The following is a 19,058-nucleotide window of genomic DNA, read 5'->3' as shown; positions in this document are numbered from 1 at the left end:
ATATATTTTAATTTTTTTTTGCGCGCGCACTTTTTACATTATCAAAACGATATTTTTTACAGCATTTTTACAGAATTTTGATATACAGAATTTTGCTGTACAGAATTTTGACTTTCAGAATTTTGTTCGTACAGCATTTTGCACATGCAGAATTTTGACATACAGTATTTTGGCATACCTACAGTATTTTGTATATAGAATTTTGCAACATACAGAATTTCGACCCCAACCCACAAAAAAAATCGTTCTATGACAATTTTTTTGTAAAATAACCTCAGCTACAATTATGTAGAACTTAATTTTTGTCTAAAACCTACCGTTTAAAAAAATTTTGTTTTGACCTTTGACCCCTTATAATAGGACTATTCAATTAAAAACAAATTATAATGTGCGATAAATCTTAATCGTTAAAAGAGTTTCATTTGTCATCGAAACCAGACTTTAAATGAATATTTTTTCGTGTTTTTTTTAGCGAGTGTGTTAAATTACTACCAAAAATCTTCTAGAAAAATAATACCTTTAAGAGATCATATGGAAAAAATTATGTGTGTGGAGTTTCCAAGACTGCATCTCGATATTGAACAAAAAGTCTTAAATTTAAAACAAATTTTTTTTGTGAATTGGTACCTAAATTTGGAATGCGCCAACGATGTAAAATAATGTCAGATTTTTTTTTTAACCCTGTGTGGCCGCCATTTTGTATACAAAAAACTACATTAATGTTCATATTTAATGCACACCCTATTTATTTATCTCAGTTTTATGATTCTTTCAAAACTTAATACGTGGAATGAATAGAAAATTCGATGTCGTCGTCGTATGCGCTAGAAGAGGCAATATTAAGCTTTGAATACAATAACACACATACTTTTCTAAAGGACTTTTGTGTGGTGATTCCGAATCTGAAGTCAAAATTTCACTGGCAAGTCAAGTTTTCGAAATATTTAAATATTAACAGGTCAAAAACGCGTTTTTGTGGTACTTTTGGAGTTGAATTTCATCACCGTTTAATTTTTTTTTTCGCAAAACTACATATGCAATATTCAAAAGCCATATTTTATCGTCTTAAATATGTTTATTTTTATTTTCAAAATTATTTTTTTCTAAAAGATATTTGGTATAGAAAGGTATGATATCTCAAAATCTTGGTGGTTAAGGTAACTTATGGTTTTTGAAGCAGATCTGAAGTAAATTTCAGTTTTCGACTCCTGATTCGGTTGAAAAAATAGCAAAATATTACGGAAAAATAATATTTTTAGATCAAATGTCAAAAAACATTTCATTTAGAATTAGTTTTTGGGACTTTATAGCTAAAATTGTGATGAGCTGAGCTCAAAAACTAGACATCATGAAAAAACACTGTAAACTGTTTTGAATTCAGCACACTCAAGTTTATTAAAATCACCTTACAGAGTTCTTGCTCCCTACTTTTTTTTGTTTTTTTGCCGATTTGATGAAAGTATACTGTAGCTCTTTAACACTCTTTAATCTTTGACGACAACTGAAGCCTCCAATATCCAATATATACTAGATGTAAATATATGTACATTTCAATACCTGTGTTTCGATACTTAATCGTTGTATTAAAAAAAATTCAATTATTTAATAATAATTTTTATCATAATTCTGTATATTTGAAATAATCCTTTATATTTTGTGAAAATGCTTGCATTCTTGTTTGTCCTTTTCCTATTAAAATTAATATTAAAACTACTTTTTTTTCTCTCTAACCTTAAAATTTAAGCATATTTTAACTTAAATTAGGTAATATGCAAACAAAATAATTTAATTTTAAATGCATCTATTATTAAATTGGATCATCATGCAAAAAAACAAATTGCGTGATATTGTTTTTTATTTTTTTTTTTCATTTCTTTAAAATCATTTGTAAAGTTAAATTAAAAAAAAAATATTTCATAGCAATACAATAATATATATAAGTATGTAGGTAATTTAATATTAATTAAACAAAATCAACTAACTAACTAGCATTCATCAAAAGGCAATCAGCTACAACAGGCGTTTGATATAATTTCTAGCATTTATTAAAGGGTGTTTCGAAATGTTGTTTAAATATTTTAAAGAAGAATCAGAATTTTTTTTAAATTTTAAACACGTGAACAAAATCAATCTCTAAAAAATATTTTCTTTTCATTTCGAAACACCTTTTTTATTTTAATCATAACGATATTTTTTTTGGAACAAAATGCATATTTTGCTGCTGATTAAAATAATATAAATTCAACTGCATGAACTAGCTCGAAAGGATATATAATAAATCATCAACATAACAAAAAAAAAAAAATTATTACTCTAGCAAGTAGAATGGGGGGAAATTTTCCAGGGATTTATTTGATTTTTAATATGATGGATAGGCATGTAAAAAAATTTATTATGTTAATGTATTCCTTGTTGTGGTTTGTTATTTTTGTTCAAAATCAAATGAGGATATTGTTGATGTTTTTTGGATTTTGATTTTGGTGCGAAATTAAATATTTCTGGATTTAATTTTTTACAAATATTTTTTTTTACCTATCATGGATCGAGCAGGAACTGCATTCCATTCGAGCCAAAATGTGATAAATGAGGACGTCACCAATATTATTCCAGGTATAAAAACGGTGGTGAAATAGAATGCTCGATCTCTTGTAAATATTAAATCGACTTTAAGACAGCTGTAGTTGCCTACGATATTTTTGGGTATTTTTTTTTCATTTATTTTTTGTTCTAAATTTTAAATTATAATATATTCTAGTGGATTTTTGTTTTTAATTTATTTTATTTTCAAATTTAAGTTAAGTTTTCTTATATTTGCTATAAAAAATTATATTTCAAATTTTCTTAAGTTTTTTTTTTCTATATAAGTGCAAGGTTACAAAGTCAAATACATTGCTTGGAAATAGACAAATTTATAAAATGTTTTTAATAATAAAAACTCAAACAAAATAACAAATTAGGTTTAAATAGAAAAAAAAAAATATTATTTTAAAAAAAAAAATTTAATTGTAGTTGAAAAAAGATCCGGAAGAGTTAATTTTTCAATTCGTTTGTAAACGAACAGCAAAATGAATTGGTACAAGTTGCAAATATTTGCAAAAGAAATTTCCAATTTTGGTCACGTTTCCAAAATGTTTACTTTATTTTTGTGCTTGAACAATTAAGTTTTCGCAAATGAAAATGTGTTCGAGAATTTGTTTCGCATACCTTGCGTTACTGTTTACATAGATCGCAAATATACTTACGACCAAGTTTACTCCACAAAGTTTTTTCTATTTTTTTCGCAACTCAATCAGTTATTCTTAAATGGTGTGTTCGCAAGTAGGTGCATAAAAATAACCTTACATAATTTTGGCAAAGTGTATTTCAAATCTTGTCTTCTCTTTACACATCTCGCAAATTTACTTTACTTCGCATTGCTTTTTTTTACTATTTTCAGACCTTTCAAGACTATTTAAAAATACGATGCTTGGAAAGAGAATCAGAAGCGAATTTTTCAAACTATTTGCAAAGTGTTTGCATGTCTTCCGTTAATATGTTAAGGTATTTGAAAAAAAGGTTCGATTGCAGATAGAATCAATCATTTTCGTTCAGAACCTTCGAGGGCTGAAAATTCTACAAAGGCTTTCAAAATTTCTTAATATGAGTGTTTAAGAAACCTATGTGCAACAAACCAAATCATCTGTAATTTACCAACGCGGATTTGCAGAGTTCGCAAATAATGCAGCTGCTCGCATTATTTCGCATTTGCTATTTAAAAATTGTACCTATAGTGCAACAAAATACTTAGTTTTTAAGTTTTAGTATTTAAAAATTATAATATCATTGTTTGCAAATGATTTCGGTGCTTTGCAAATGTTTGCAAATTTACTCGGGTGAATGTTGAAAACAAGGAGTTTTTAAACCATTTTGCAAGTAGTAAGAATTTGTTTACTGTCTCAAAAGAAAGTGTTGCCATGACTTGCGCAGTTAATATTAAGTCAAACTCTCGGCTTTTTAACTCAACCTTGTTAAGTTAGAGTTTGCATTGGAATTTATTCGCATTGTTTTTGAGTTTTTGCGAAACTACATTTTTTTTAATGCAAAATCCTCTCCAAATTATCGCAGGAATTGAATTTTACGCTTTCACTTTCAAAAACGAAAGAATAGTCGAGTTGGAACTTGCGAAATGTTTGTGAGCTTAATCTCTTGTCCTGTTGAATTGAAGTTTGCATTGGCATTAATATACACATATTGTACATTTTTAGTTTAAGTTTTTTGTAATGGAAAAAAGGGGTCTTAATATTTCAGCATTCAAGTTGATTCGCAATGTAGGTATTAAAATATTGCGAATTTGTTTTGGTGTCAAAAATCCACTTATTGCAACTCAGTTAGGAATTGCGAAATAATTGCGAGTTAAATATCTATTTTTTGCGAAGCGAAAAATTGTTACCTATGATTATTTTTTTTTAATGTAAACTCTTACACAAACAAATGAACTTGCGACTTTACAAAATGATTTATTTAGTAATGTCATTATTCTTTTGGAAATAAACTTCTCCAAAAGTTAAATACATAATTGAATTTTAGCTTACGAATTTTTCGATATTAATAAAAAATTGCAAAGCATTCGCTCAATTTGTAGTTAAATAATTATGAAATAGCATTGAAAATCTATTTGGAGAGCGTTACCATAATTATTTACATTATTTGAAATCTTTTCAACTACGAATTTTTTTAAAAAATCAGGGAAAATTATTAGTAAAACCAAAGTAAGATAAATAACAAAAACAAACATTCAAAATAAAATAAAAAAAAAAGTTTTAGTACAAAATTTAAAATTCCAGTAAAATAAAATAAAAATAAAAACTCCTATTTCAACTAATAAAATTAATCCTATTTTTCTATTTTGTTGTTATTATTACTCCTAAAAATATACAATAAAAACCTACATGTTGTTTCTTATGTACAAAATTTTTAGTTGAAATTATTTTGGTAAATGTATAGAAAGAACAAAAAATTAATCCAACTTACCTCTCCAGCTTTTAACAGAACACGTTACGGTTGCGTTTTGTATTAAATATGCATTAAGTGTTGTTAATGATGGACTTTTACGTAATGTATCTTCGTCATTTTTCCATACATATTTTATATGTGATAATTCATATGAAACTGTAAAAACAAAATACAAAAAATAGTTGAAAATAATACAACTCAATTTAGGTCATACACATTTTTCATTCTGTAATAAAAAAAAAAAAAATAACCCAAAAAAATAGCACACCAACATTTTCTATCATACACATTTAAACAAGCGTATATTTATATTCTTGTCGTCGCGTCCTTGGAAAAGACATTGAAACACATTGCGACGCGAAAAATAAGTAAGTAGGTACCCCAAAAACAACACGAAAGAAAAAAAAAACCCTTACATTACATACATTAAGCTAAAAAGCACAAAACACAAACGAAGCGAAAAGTATGGAGAAAAAAAAAACGAAAAAATAAAGCAAAAACAATCTCGTTGTAACAATAAACTCTAATTAATGCAAATGGATAGAGACACCACTTTCTCATTTACTAACTGTACGCCATTGGCGTCCTTAAGGACAAATATACACTCGCTCTCACACGGGATAGGTACACCCACCAAAAAAAAAAAAAGAAAACAACGAGAAAAATGAAAAATCCTTCTGCACAAAAATATTGAACTCAACAAGCTTAAATTTTATTCTGACAAACCATCACACAAATTGTCTCCCTTTCACCACTTGACTGAATACTTACTGCTTTCCATTGAAAATGAGCATTTAGGATCATCGAAGGGAAATATATGCAAACTTCCTTGGCATGACAGGATTAAATGACGTCTGAAAATAATACAAATATACAAAAGAAAAAAAAACAGAGAGAAAGAGAAACGATAAAAAAAGAGAATTTTCTTTTTTTAAGGACACTTGAATACAAATTGTCGGATGATTGTTAAAAATTTTCACATTAAAAGTCACAACAAAAAAGAAAATGGTCAAAGGATGCAAAATAATATGTTTGTGAAAGATACTTTTTTTTTTATTCTATTGTCCTTCTTTTCCAACGACAACAAAGATGATAATAATGATGATGATTATGTGAAGAAAGACGTATGGAAACTGTCCCCAACTTTTGTGTGGGATAAAAAAAAAAAAAAAATCAAGCCAGACTAATAAAAGCTCACCTCATTGCGTACGTAATGGTGCCATTCCGGTAAATTCTTAAAGCGAAATGCATCGGAATGATGGGGTCCTTAAAGTCACCGTGCATAATGAAATACGTATCTGGTGTCCAGATATTGTCATGATGATGCAGTGCATTTAAATAATCATATTGCGATTTATTACCATATTGCAGTCGAGGATCATTCCATTGTTGATTCAATAGGAACTCCACTTCATATTTCTATCAAAAATTTAAAAACCGTTATAAGATTGGTATATTAAAGATTTTTTATAAGTCTTACCAAACTAGATTCGTCGGGTGATGCTAAGCTTAGAAGTAATACGTTTACATTAACTGTTAATGTACCTGTAACCAGAAAAGGGAGAAAGAAAAAGAATGTAAGTTAAATAACTGTAACTTTTATTTATTTTTAGCCATAAAAATGTGGGATGTGAGATATAAATAATGAGGCAATTTATTATAGAGAGTTGCCTAACGTAGTACAGTAAATTGCCAACATACGGTGCGAGGACACTTAACAAAATAAAAAGAAAGAACAAATAATAATAATTAGATTGCGTATACGCCACAGTGACCCGAGACAAAATTAATAGCTTTGTTCTACACATGTAATAGTTATTGTCACTTTTGAGAGTTTGAACATAAATACAAAAAAATTGGGCCGGGTTTCAACAAAATTGAGATGTTTCTTTTGTTATGACTTTGGTATGGTCTTGGTAAACAGTTGTTAAAAACAATATTTAAAAAATATAGAGAAAAACTTTGAAATAAATTGCCTTTATCATACCTATACAAGAAATTTAGTTAGTATTTTGGTATGCTGCCTCAAATCTACACAATATAATGTCGCTTTGTTGCAAAAAGAAAAGGTAAAGAAGGGTGAATTTAGAAAAAGGTCGTATAGCTATTTTCCTTACAAAAAGTGATAGAAACAAAATTGAAGTCGAAATCGAGAGATCTTATAAATATATGAAATTTACACACACAAAAAAAAAATTTTAAGACATCTATATCTCGAGATATGGTTGTTTAAAAGTCAAAGCCGTCAAATTCAATATTTGAGAAATAATGCACCAAAAATCGACATGAAGGGTTTTTGAAAATTTTATGTTTAAGAAAGGAAAATTATATATTAAAAAAAAAAGTAATAATATCATAACGTATCTGCCTAATTTATAACATATCATATTGTTTTTTGCTTAGGTGTTTGTTATTTCAATACTAGCCATCAAAATTTTATGCATAACCTCAACAAAATTGCATACTTTTGTAATTTATATGAAACGGTATAATACTGTATATCTAAACGGTGAGTGATCCAGAATATTTTAAAGAACAATTTTATGTAAAACTAGCTCAACTACCAAAATAATTTTTCTCTTAAGCCTGCAGATATAAATTTTTGTGACCTTTGACCTCTTACAGTAGAACAAGTGGACGGAAAAAACTTCAGGATATTTTACAAATTGTAAACCACGAACTTTTATACTGAAAATCATCCTCTTACGAAATTTTCCTCTTTCTTTTGGTCACCTGTGAACTTTCGTGGTGAAAAAAAATTATATAGTTTTGCTTCACGACTTGAAGTAGTTCACGTGCAAAATGTACGGGAATCTCTTTCACTCGTGAATCTACTCTCCCTAACTATATATTTTTCGAAAAAAATTATTTTGAAAATTGAAAACAAACAAAAATTGTATGAATTAGCTTCACGACTTGCTTCACAAGTATGTACTAGGTTTAAAAATGATATTAAATAAATACAAATATTTCTTAGTGAAAAAAATTATATTCATAACGCTTATTTTTCAACTCCTAGAAAAATGTTAATTTAGATTTAACTAGAAATTTACAATTCTTGGTTGTATTTTTGTTAATGGTTATTTTTTCTTTTACTATTTCTCGCAGCTTAAAATCTCTGATCAATCGATATTATAAATCGTATCTCACTCGTTTGAAAGGGCGGGAAACATCAAATTAAAAACTGTTCTCCTTAGAAGTTTTTTCTTGAATTGAAAACAAAAAACACTGTCAAAAAAATAATACACTGTCAAAAAAAAAAATCGAAAAAATATCAAAATTTTTAACTATAATTTTAAAATACATAGGGACTAACTTTTATGAATTTTATCGTTTGAAATTATTTGCTGAGTCATTTCTTGTCAAAAGTTAAAGAATTCAGCACACTATCATTTTTACATTTTTTTTTTTTCATATTTGGCTTGAAAACTATATTTTAAAATTCATAATTCCATTTCTAGTTATACACTTTTTTAATGGTCGGAGAATGCTTATATAAAAAAAAATGTAATAAGCTTAAATTCTTGTAACAACTTATAATTAAAGGTAACGGCATGTTAAAATCCTTAACAACTCTTGTAGACTTAGGGCCAAAAGACTATTTTTTGGACCTTCATCCATAGGAAAATATTTAGCTTGGTCAAATTGTCACCAATTTTAGATTTTTACAAAATTATGTTGTTTGGTTGATTGATATTTTATAAAAATCTAAATTTGGTGACAATTTTATGAAGTTTGATTTTTTGCAATGAAGTAAGGTCAAATAAAAATTGCTACTAAGCATTTGAAAAACGACCAATACCAATAATAACACAGCCAGACAAAATAATATAAAAGTTCTGACCTGTCACGAAAACAAAAATTTTTTTTCTCTGATCTGGATGTGCGAATATGTTAATTAAATAGTTTTTGAATCGCTGATTCCAGATTCGAAGTCAATTTCGTCCTATCACGTCAGGTTTCTGAGATATCCTTTTTTTTCGTGACATTTTTTGAGGTTATCTCGAAAACCTGACGTGATGGGGCAAAACGGACTTCGGTTTCAGTTTCAGCGACCTAAAAACTATATGAAAAACCTAGTCGCAACCCCAGGTCAGAACTTTTATTTTTTTTTTTTGTGTGGCTGTGTAGATACCTACCTACTTATTTCATGGACTAAAAGTTTTTTTTTCAATTTTCAAGTTTAGCCAAATGTTGTTATTTGTTCGTTTATTTTGTATGCAACTGAAAGCAATTTCCGGTGCTAAACGATATTCCCCACGAAGAAAAAATATATTTGACAGACTTTGCATTCAAACATGTTTTAGTTTAATCTATATTCAGTTTTGTATTGTTTTCTGAGTAAATAATTTGCTAGAAATTATCTACTGACATAACAAAATCTGATTTTTGATTTCTCATAGATGAATATGAAAGTTAGGAAAATGATTAATAAACAGACTCCTACTGAAAAAAAGTTATTAAATTTCCCAGAAAAAGTTTTTGTATTATTATTTTCGATTCGAGCGATGATTTTCTTTCCTCAAATATCTATCATAGTTATGATTGATTTCAACAAAATCTTAATACCAATATCCGACTTAAGAAAAAAAAAATTAATATTTTTTTCCAATAAAGCTCTGAGAAAAATAAAATATGTTTTTATATTTCCATAACAATAAAATTGAATATTTCCATGGAAAGAATGAATCCTCTAACAATAACTTTTTTTATTAGCTCACAAAAAATTACTCTCTTTCTTTTTTTTTTTTGTGAAAAATAAAATAAAATAAAAAATAATTCTGAGATAGCACTAAATCACTTGAGGTATTTCCCATTACTCAGTTTTCCTTTTTGCAATGAAAACAATTTAAAAATTCATCCAGCAAATTGCCACTCGTTGGGGAGGGTAGGGATGGATACAATTGATTATAGCCCTTCTCTTATACTTGACCCATTCCTCTGCGCCTACCTTATGCTAACACAAAAAAAAACTTACAGCAGTATCTTCCAATCAGCATAACAAAAAAAAAAAAAGAACCTTTCTACCTTCTTTATACATAATCCATCCTGCAGCTGAAATCCCTGCACAAATTCCTCAACAATGCAACTTCCCTATTATTTGCACCCAGTTTCCCCATTTTACATTGTTGCCGAGACCATCAAGGTTTCCTTTTCTCTATAATAGCTTGCTACTATTCTACTACTGCAGCAAAATGGGTTGACCCATTTCAAATATTCAAATCGTTCTCCTCTTTGTCTACTCTTCTACAATACTCTGGGCCGAGAATGAGTGCCCGGATGGATGGACTCATGCCCTCGGGGGAAATTTACTTCCTTCGTAACACTCTGCTGTGTGCTCTGGATGGACGCCCCATCGGCATCGGACATGGACATGGAAACACATTCACAGGTGCACATATATTATATTGCTCAGCAACACAAAACTTATCATAAATTCACAAGTAGCAAGCAAGCAGTAACTGAGTAAGGCTCCCGGAAGCTGACCCTACTACAGGGGATTTTCACCTTTTCTTCTGGCTAACAATTGAAATCGAAAAAGGATGTGACGGTGGCGATGGAGAATAATGGAAATGCTAAAATCAACTTTTGTTTTTTTTTTTTCATATGCATTTTTCTTTCATTTTTCTCATATCGCTATTGAACTGGAAAATTAATATGTCGATTAGTGATGGGGACTATCGAATGAAAACTATCAAAATATCGATAGTTATAAAATATTCATTCATTCGATAGTTTTAAATCATTAATTCATTTAGTTCATATTTTCATTAGAACAGTTTTTTTTATTCGATAGTTTATTCGATAATTTTTATTCGATAATTTTTATTCGATAATTTGTATTCGATAGTTTTATTCGATAAATTTTATTCGAATGAATAAATTAATGAATGAATGATCTATTCGATAGTTCAAATCATTCAGTTACTAACTATCGATAGTTCAAATCATTCAATAGTTCCCATCACTATTGTCGATACAAAATTTATGAATAAATAAATTGACAAAAAAAAAGGATTTTAAAAATTTGAAAAATATAAAACTTTGTCATATTTTACAGTGCAAACTACTATTTTTTTCAGTGTATTTTTCTACTTTATCAAAAAAAGAAAATAAATTAAGTGCCAAAAACAATTAACAACAAAATAATGAGAAAAGTTTTTTTTTTGAGTAAGAAAAAAATTGATGTTTTGTTTTTTTTTTTGTTTTTAATTTTAACGAACCGCGATGGTGTGGTCTCATCGTAGACTGATTTTTCGCATTTTCCGGCGACGACAACCCACAGCAGAAGTCTTCATCTGGAAAAATGGTTGCATGATATTAAAACAGAAAGAAAAAACAAAAATTCGTTGTTTCGAAAATTACAATTCAATGCACATGAATTAGGAACACAAAATAAGAAGAACGAACAAAAATTTTGTAGATGCTATACGAGTATACTACTACTACATAGTTTTGCAGGAATTTTTTTTTTGTTTGTGAATAAACGTGGCTTTAACGTTGCACTTAACAATAATTAAAAAACAGAATGGAATTAATTAACCCATAAAATTCATCTAAATAATTGAAATAGTGATGTTCAAAAGAATGTTTCTACAGCAACAGGAAAAGGTTTTATCTAGTTTAAATCTTTAAGCTCTAACTACTTTATAAATTATAGAAAAAAAGTGAAAAGAAGATTTAAAGTGCTAAAAAAGTTCTACGCTACGAAAAAGAAGTTAAAAGTGAAAACAAATTTAGAACTTTTATGAAATTAAATAAAGTATAAAAAAAAAGAAAATAAAAATTTGAAGTGCGATAAAGATAAAACTGAGTTCTGACTTTTTTTATATTTGGAAAGTCTGGCAAAAATATACAAACTGAAATTTTTAAAGTCAAAAATTTGTTTTGACATGGTATTGATTCAAATTGAGTATTCGCAGTACCCTTCGGCTCTTATGCATGAGAATTTTGTATTTGATTCAAGCTGAAACATCTTTTTTTTTTATTGAACTGAGAAAAATTGTTAAATATCCTTCACAAGCATTGCAGAACGAAATTGAACAAAGTTTCGAAACTGTAGGAGTTCAAATTTCTTACCTGAGGGGATTTCAAACAAAGCTTTTTTAATTCAAAATGGAATTTTCTATTTCAAAACAAGATATAAGCAACAAATTTTGATGTCACTGTTAAAATTGTATTCCAAAATTTTGAAATAAAGTCCAAAACTAGTAATACACACTTTTATACCTTTCATCAGGCTATTTTTTGATTTTTTTTAATTGGCAAAATTTTGAAATTTTTTCTATTTAATAACGACCAAAATAAGGCGTCTTTAGTAAGGGTACGACAGATCTAACTGATGAGCCCACTGTCGTACCTGGGCGAAACGCTTTATAAAATTTTTGGAGTTGAGGTCACTTGAACTTATATTGAATTTTTTCTATTTATTTTCATAAAAAATTATTATTTTGGTGACATGAAATAAAAAAAAAAAAATACAATCTTTAATATTTATTAATTTTTTTTTTGAACCAAAATATATTTTTATCTAATATTTTAATATTCTCAATTCTAATTCGAAGTTAATATAATCAGTGTAGTTATACGTTTTTGACTTTCGACACGTGGTGACTTTTAAACTTCGGATATGAATTTATAATACTAAAACCTGTTAAAAAAGTAAATTTTGGTTCAACGAAAAAAAAAAATCTTCAATTTTATATAAAATTGTAGGTACATTTTTATTATTTCATTTAAAAGGAAAGATGTCAAAATTTTGCCATAAATTGGCACAATTTAGAGAACTTTGCTTTTAATTTTCATAAAAAAAAAACAATATTCTGGCTTTATATTGTTGTCAACTATGTTTTAAAGGCTTTTACTAAAATGATTCGGTGCATTAAATTTCATGAATTTTCGTCAAGAAATGGTAGCGTGAAATGATTTTTTACGCCAAAAAGCACCAAAGGCACCATTTTGTACGTAGTAAAATGAATAAAGTACGGTAAAGTTCTGATAACAACTTGGAAAAAGTTAAAATTGAAGAAAGTTTTCATGCGTTTTGGTATATTTTTCCAGCATTTCCAAAAAAAAAAAAACTAGAGTCAGCTTTTAAATAATATACAAATTATTCCTTAACTAAAAAGAAATTATCAAAATATAAGTGAAATAATTTTTTTTTTCAACAAAATCTACCAAATTGTATTACAGTTTCAAAACTTTAACTTCATAATCAACTAATAACTCATTTAACAACTAATGAACAAATTTTAACAGTTAACAATAATAACCAGAAACATATAAGAACATTTTTGGTAACAAGAATATTATACATAAAAAACGTTTTAATTTTTTTTCAGTGTAGTTAGATTTTGTTTTGTGAAAATCTTTACACATAAACAAGAACAATAATTTTATTATAACTTATAACAAAGAACAAACATATTTCTTTTTTTTTTCTTTTGTATATTTCATTAATATATAAAAAAGTATGAATGTGTTTTGTATACCAATTTTCTCACCATTTACTGGTGGTAGGAGTCTTTTGTCGTAACGTGATTTCTGCAATAAATGATCTAGAATTTCTTTATCCGAACTTGATTCATCAAATCTGAAAAGAGAAATAAAAGAAATACAAAATATTAACTTGAATTATAAGTTTAAAAATCTAACCTACATAAATAATTAAAAATAGAAAAAATACATAACACCTTACAAGTTAAGAAAATTGCTTAGAACTTAAAAATTTTAAATACGTAATAGTAGGAGATCCGGCCATAGGACGACCTACCCTCATCGTTATACCAGTTGAGAGTTATATTTTCTGAAAGCTAGTGTCTAAGGAAATAACTTGCACATGGGTTGCCTAGCGATATCCTGTCAAGGCATAGGGTTGCCAGGCCTCAAAGTTCATTTTTGCAAATTTTTGAAAATGCGACCCTGCTTATATGGCAAGCCTAAGAGTTATAAAAAAAATATAATGTCATAGGAATTTTAATTTAAAAATTTTAATTTTCAGGATTTTTTAAAATTTGAAGTTTGAGTAGGGTAAATAAAGGTGAATTTAGAAAAAGGGCAAAAATCTATTATCTAAACAAAACGTGATAAAAATAAAATTGAAATTGGAATCGATAGATATTATAAATATATGAAAGCCACACATACAAATAAAAAATGTAAAAAATCTACAACTCGAGATATAGTCGAATGAAAGATTTTTTAGATAATTTTTATATGATAAGTTAGGAAAAATAAAATAACTTGACACGTGTCTGTCAAATTTTTAATTTAACTTACCGTTTTTGCGGGGGGATTTTTTGAAAAGGTGCTTATTTTCGTATTTCAGTATATTTAAGGAAAAAATCCCGTCATGGGACGACCTATCCACCTCATTATACGAGTTGAAAGCTATATTTTCCTAAGGGTAGTGTCTAAAGAAACAGTTTGCACATGGGTTGCCTAGCGATATCCTGTCAAGGCATAGGGTTGCCAGGCCTTAAAGTTTATTTTTGCAAATTTTTGAAAATGCCGCCCTGCCTATACCCAAAGCCAAAGAGTTGTAAAAAAAATATTATGTCACAGGAAATTTAATTTGAAAATTTTAATTTTCAGGATTTTTTAAAATTTGAAGTTTGAGTAGGGTAAACTAAGGTGAATTTAGAAAAAGGGCAAAAATCTATTTTCTAAACAAAACGTAATAGAAATAAAATTGAAATTGGATTCGATAGATATTATAAAAATATAAAAGCCACACATACAAATAAAAAATGTAAAAAATCTACAACTCGAGATATAGTCTTTTTAAAGTCATGATACTCCAATTCGATATTTGAGAAATAATTTACCAAAAATCAGTATTAAAATTTTTTTTAATATTTTTTATTTGATAAGTTAGAAAAAATAAAATAACTTGACACGTGTCTGCCAAATTTTTGATTTGACTTAGTTTTTGGTCCCTGTGTATTTTTGAAGAATAACACCGAAACAGTGAATTGAATTGTAAAAATCTGTAATTCTTCAAAAATACACAGGAACCAAAAACTAAGTCAAATCAAAAATTTGGCATTAACATTAATTCAAATACCTTTCGTGCTGATTTTTGGTGAATTATTTCTCGAACATCGAATTTCACGGTTTTGACTTTTAAACGTCCATATCTCGAGTAACAGATTTTTTACATTTTTGGTTTGTATGTGTGACTTATATAATTTAACAATATTTTTTTTTTTTTTTACACTATCAGTTCATAGCCGAAGAGCGCTTATAGCAAGCACCGTCTTGCGACCATTTGCCAACACAAAAGTGTGTTATCCGGCTCATCACTTAGTGCAGTGTTAGTAGTTAGTAAGCAAATAATAACTACAAAAAACGTACACTAAGAAAAAAAAAAAAATATCTATCGATTCCAGTATAAATCTTTTTTCTACCACTCTTTGTTAAGGATATATCTTTTTGACCTTTTTTTAAATTTACCTCAGTTTCCCCTTCTAAAATGTCAAATTTCTAAAAATCCTGAATATTCAAATTTTTAAATTTAATTTTCTCTGACATACCTACATATTTTTTACACCTCTAACACTTACCATATAAGCAGGGTGGCGTTGTCAAAAAAACTCAAAATATGAACTTTAAAGCGTGGCAACCCTATGCCTTGACAGGATGTCGCCAGGCAACCCATGTGCAATTTATTTCCTTAGACACTAGCTTTCAGAAAATATAACTCTCAACTGGTATAACGATGAGGGTAGGTCGTCCTATGGCCGGATCTTAGACATATAGTACATATAGTCTAAAAAGGCAGTTAGTGGTTTTTTTTTTTAAATAATTAAGTATGGAAAATATCATAACAAGTGAGAGACAAAACCCCAAATGCACTGTTAATAGGTGTTTCCGTCAAAATTGTTAAATTTCCAAACTCAAAAGTAGGCACATTTAAAAATTCCTATAAAAAATTCTTTTTCATTGTAATATCAAAAGTTATAAGGATCTATGTATAACAAATGAAATAGTTCTGAAATATTTTTGGCTATTTGTCATCAACCTATTCTTTCAAAGTTCTGCAGGTTTCAAATGAATCTCTACTCGAAAATGAATCTTATTTCAAAAACCGAGTCAAGATATTTTGAAGTTTCCTCCAAGTTAAACAGGTCAAAGAAGACATAGGTAGTTAAATGTTCGAAAACTATCACAAAACGAACTTCAGGGGGTCTATTACGTAATACGAAACGAGCGGCAAGTCAACGATACTGAAGTAAAAGATTCAAAATTCTGTATTTTAAAATTCTGTAAAAATAAAATTTTTAATTTCAAAATCAAAACAATTTTTCTTTTATCATTTACAGAATTTTGGAATACAGATCTTTGGTATTTTCTTTGCAAAAAATAGTAAAGTATCTCCCCAATTAATTTGCATATGGCAATGACATACCTTGAATACCAAAATACGAGTAATATTTAGCCAAGAATCTTCATTAAGTACAAATTTCATCAAATTGTTTTTTGTTATTTTGTATTTGTTTTTTTTTTTTTTTTAATAATTTATTTTATTTTTTTGTAATCAAATTGGTATCAAATGAAAGGTATTTCTCTTACGTATAAATCTGTATCAAAAATGTTTTTATTTGTTTAGTAAAATTAGAGATATTTATTTATTTATTTGATACCAATTTCATTAGTGAACGCACTGGGCTCAAAAGTGGACCATCTCCTTTACAATCCAAACAATTCTAGTAAAGATACTTTCACTCGCAATATTATTATATTAATATTAATTTACATCATATTTTATAAAAACAAAAGAACGCCGACTAACTCTCTATTCAGCAGTGTTTGCCAGCAACTTACTGCAATTAGATATATCCTTCTTTAACATACATTTTCGCACTCAAAGAATAAATAGTAGAATTTAGATTTGTATACACTCGTAGATTTACATTTATGTATGTACTAGTTACAGTTGCCCTAAATTTTAAAAACTGAAAGGAAAAACCGTTCCTTTATGGTGCTTGTCAAAGCTTTTTACTAAATCCTTTTAAATCCTTTTCAAAACTACATTCATTCTTAACCAATTGACGACCGACTTTTGTGTTTGTGATGGATTTATAAAAGTTAGCCTTTACTGATTTTATATACCTACTCGACGTATCTTCAGAAAAAAATATCCCTTTGATCCTTTTATCCTAAAATACAGCTTTTAGTCAATGGCAAATTAATTTTTTTTATTACAAATACAATTAAAAAAGTAAATATTGAAATAATAAAATGCATTAATTGCTGCTAATACTTACATCGGATGATCCATAACGGCAGCCGATGTAGACGAGGTTAAATAGCATAAAACTAATATTACACTAGAGGCAGCATACAGGCCAATCGAGTTGCGAATTGATGAAGTTTTAGCAGTTATTGTTGTTGCTGCTGTTGTTGCTGCTGATTCTAATGCCGATGTCGATAACGATGCTGTTGCACATGCATTTTTACTTTTATGATTTTTACTATTTTTTAAATAACAATTATTTCTAGAATTTAATAAACTATTGCTTCTTCTACTCGAGTTGATACTGCTACTGCTATTGGTATTGTTACTGCTACTGCTATTAGTATTGAATAATCGTGATGTTATGTAATATCCTGCGCGTATATATTCTTCCATATTGCATTTGGTCGACGTCGACGGTGTTTTAGACTGCATCGCAGACGATGACGATGTAATTTTGCCTTCTGACCCAACATATTGCTGATGCAGATGGCGCTGCTGTTGGTGCTGCTGCTTTGGATTCTGTTCCTGATGGCGATTATATTTTTTATTACTTTCCGATATAGCAGAACTCTTATAGAATTGTTGTTGTTGTTCACTGCTACGACTGCAATTACAGGCGGCAACGCCAATGGCGGTGGCGGGGGAGGACGATGTCGTCGACGACAACGATGTAGATGGAAAATATTTGGAAAAGGATTCGATTTGTAGTTCAATAGGATCAACTATTTCAAATTCTTCTGCTAAACGATTCGCAGCTGGTATTGCTGATGTTTCTTCGTCTGCTGGTATGTGTGTTCTAGATTTTGTTGTAATAATAGTTTCTGTTGTTGTTTTAGGACGTTTATCCTTGAATGTAATCTCATTGCATTGATTCCTTTTGGCTGTTTCAAACATACATCCCATGTTATGACATCTGCAAGGACACAAGAACACAAAAAAAAGTAAAATAAATGACTTTGTTTCCAGTTTCAAAAAAATGAAAGAAAAAATAACAGAAATCATCATCATCAATTCAAACAAAACCATACATCCTTTGAATATATATATCAACCCCTTAATGCTTATAGGGTGTCATTATTTGTTTTCTTTTTTTTTGTTGTTCAAATTGATGTCAAAGGAGTAAACTTTTATCAGACAGACACACACTCTGAAATATAATTTAACATTCAGTTTGATATTGAAGAGATGAAAGGGTCTTAATATTTAAATTAGCTTCAAGGATAAACAAGAGCTTAATGTTTTATTTGTGTGTCTACATTTCCAGGACATTTGTTTCATTTCATGGATAATCATCATCATTTTTACCCTCTACCCTCCAAAAAAAAAATAAGAAAAACTTGTTGAAACACATTCCACCAGGATATATAAAAACTCTTGTCGCTCACAGCTAATAATTATCTTCATCACTTAATTCATGATGTTTCTTTTCTTATTTCTTGGTATATATAACTTTTTTTAATGAAAATATATGAGTATCATTTAAAGAGGGAATTAGGAAGCACAGCTTTGACGTAGGAATTTGTTCTTATGAGCGATTATTGTTGCCTGTTAATGGGAGGTATGGAAATGAAAGAATACTTCTTGGTTTTAATTAAACAAATTAAAAGGAAACTTAGTTAATAAACAAAAATAATTATTTTAGGTGACAAATGGCAGCAAGAGATTAATGAAAGGGTATTTGAAAATAAGATCCAATGTAAGCAACGAAGAAAGTTATTGTGTTTTTTTTTGTATATTTCCCGTGTTTTCCATAGAAAAGTTCAAATAATATCAACCGAAATCTCATTCAAAATAGTAATGTTGTCATAAAATTTGTCATTAGTGT

At 28.4% G+C, this 19,058-nt stretch overlaps 1 protein-coding gene across 14 annotated transcripts in view; it reads right to left on the bottom strand.

Annotated features, from left to right (window-relative positions):
- The window catches only part of LOC129917763 (uncharacterized), a 116,931-nt gene that overhangs the window by 40,460 nt on the left and 57,413 nt on the right, over window positions 1-19,058 (bottom strand). For 4 of the 14 annotated variants that reach the window (XM_055997856.1, XM_055997859.1, XM_055997860.1 and 1 more), the window contains 8 exons: window positions 17,262-18,146; window positions 13,485-13,585; window positions 11,217-11,291; window positions 6,473-6,537; window positions 6,191-6,411; window positions 5,764-5,846; window positions 5,011-5,148; window positions 2,533-2,685 (listed from right to left, as the gene is read on the bottom strand). In XM_055997856.1, coding sequence (XP_055853831.1) covers window positions 2,533-2,685; window positions 5,011-5,148; window positions 5,764-5,846; window positions 6,191-6,411; window positions 6,473-6,537; window positions 11,217-11,291; window positions 13,485-13,585; window positions 17,262-18,136 — 1,711 coding nt within the window. In that variant the 5' untranslated portion in view covers window positions 18,137-18,146. The remainder of the gene's footprint in view (window positions 1-2,532; window positions 2,686-5,010; window positions 5,149-5,763; window positions 5,847-6,190; window positions 6,412-6,472; window positions 6,538-11,216; window positions 11,292-13,484; window positions 13,586-17,261; window positions 18,147-19,058) is intronic. The other 10 variants (XM_055997858.1, XM_055997866.1, XM_055997857.1 and 7 more) reach the window with 6 other exon arrangements.

This window comes from Episyrphus balteatus, chromosome 4, assembly GCF_945859705.1.
Source record: "Episyrphus balteatus chromosome 4, idEpiBalt1.1, whole genome shotgun sequence".
In the NCBI taxonomy this organism is placed as follows: domain Eukaryota; kingdom Metazoa; phylum Arthropoda; class Insecta; order Diptera; family Syrphidae; genus Episyrphus; species Episyrphus balteatus.
The sequence above is the reverse complement of the archived record's forward strand: the minus strand, read 5'-3'. Positions and strand labels throughout refer to the sequence as shown.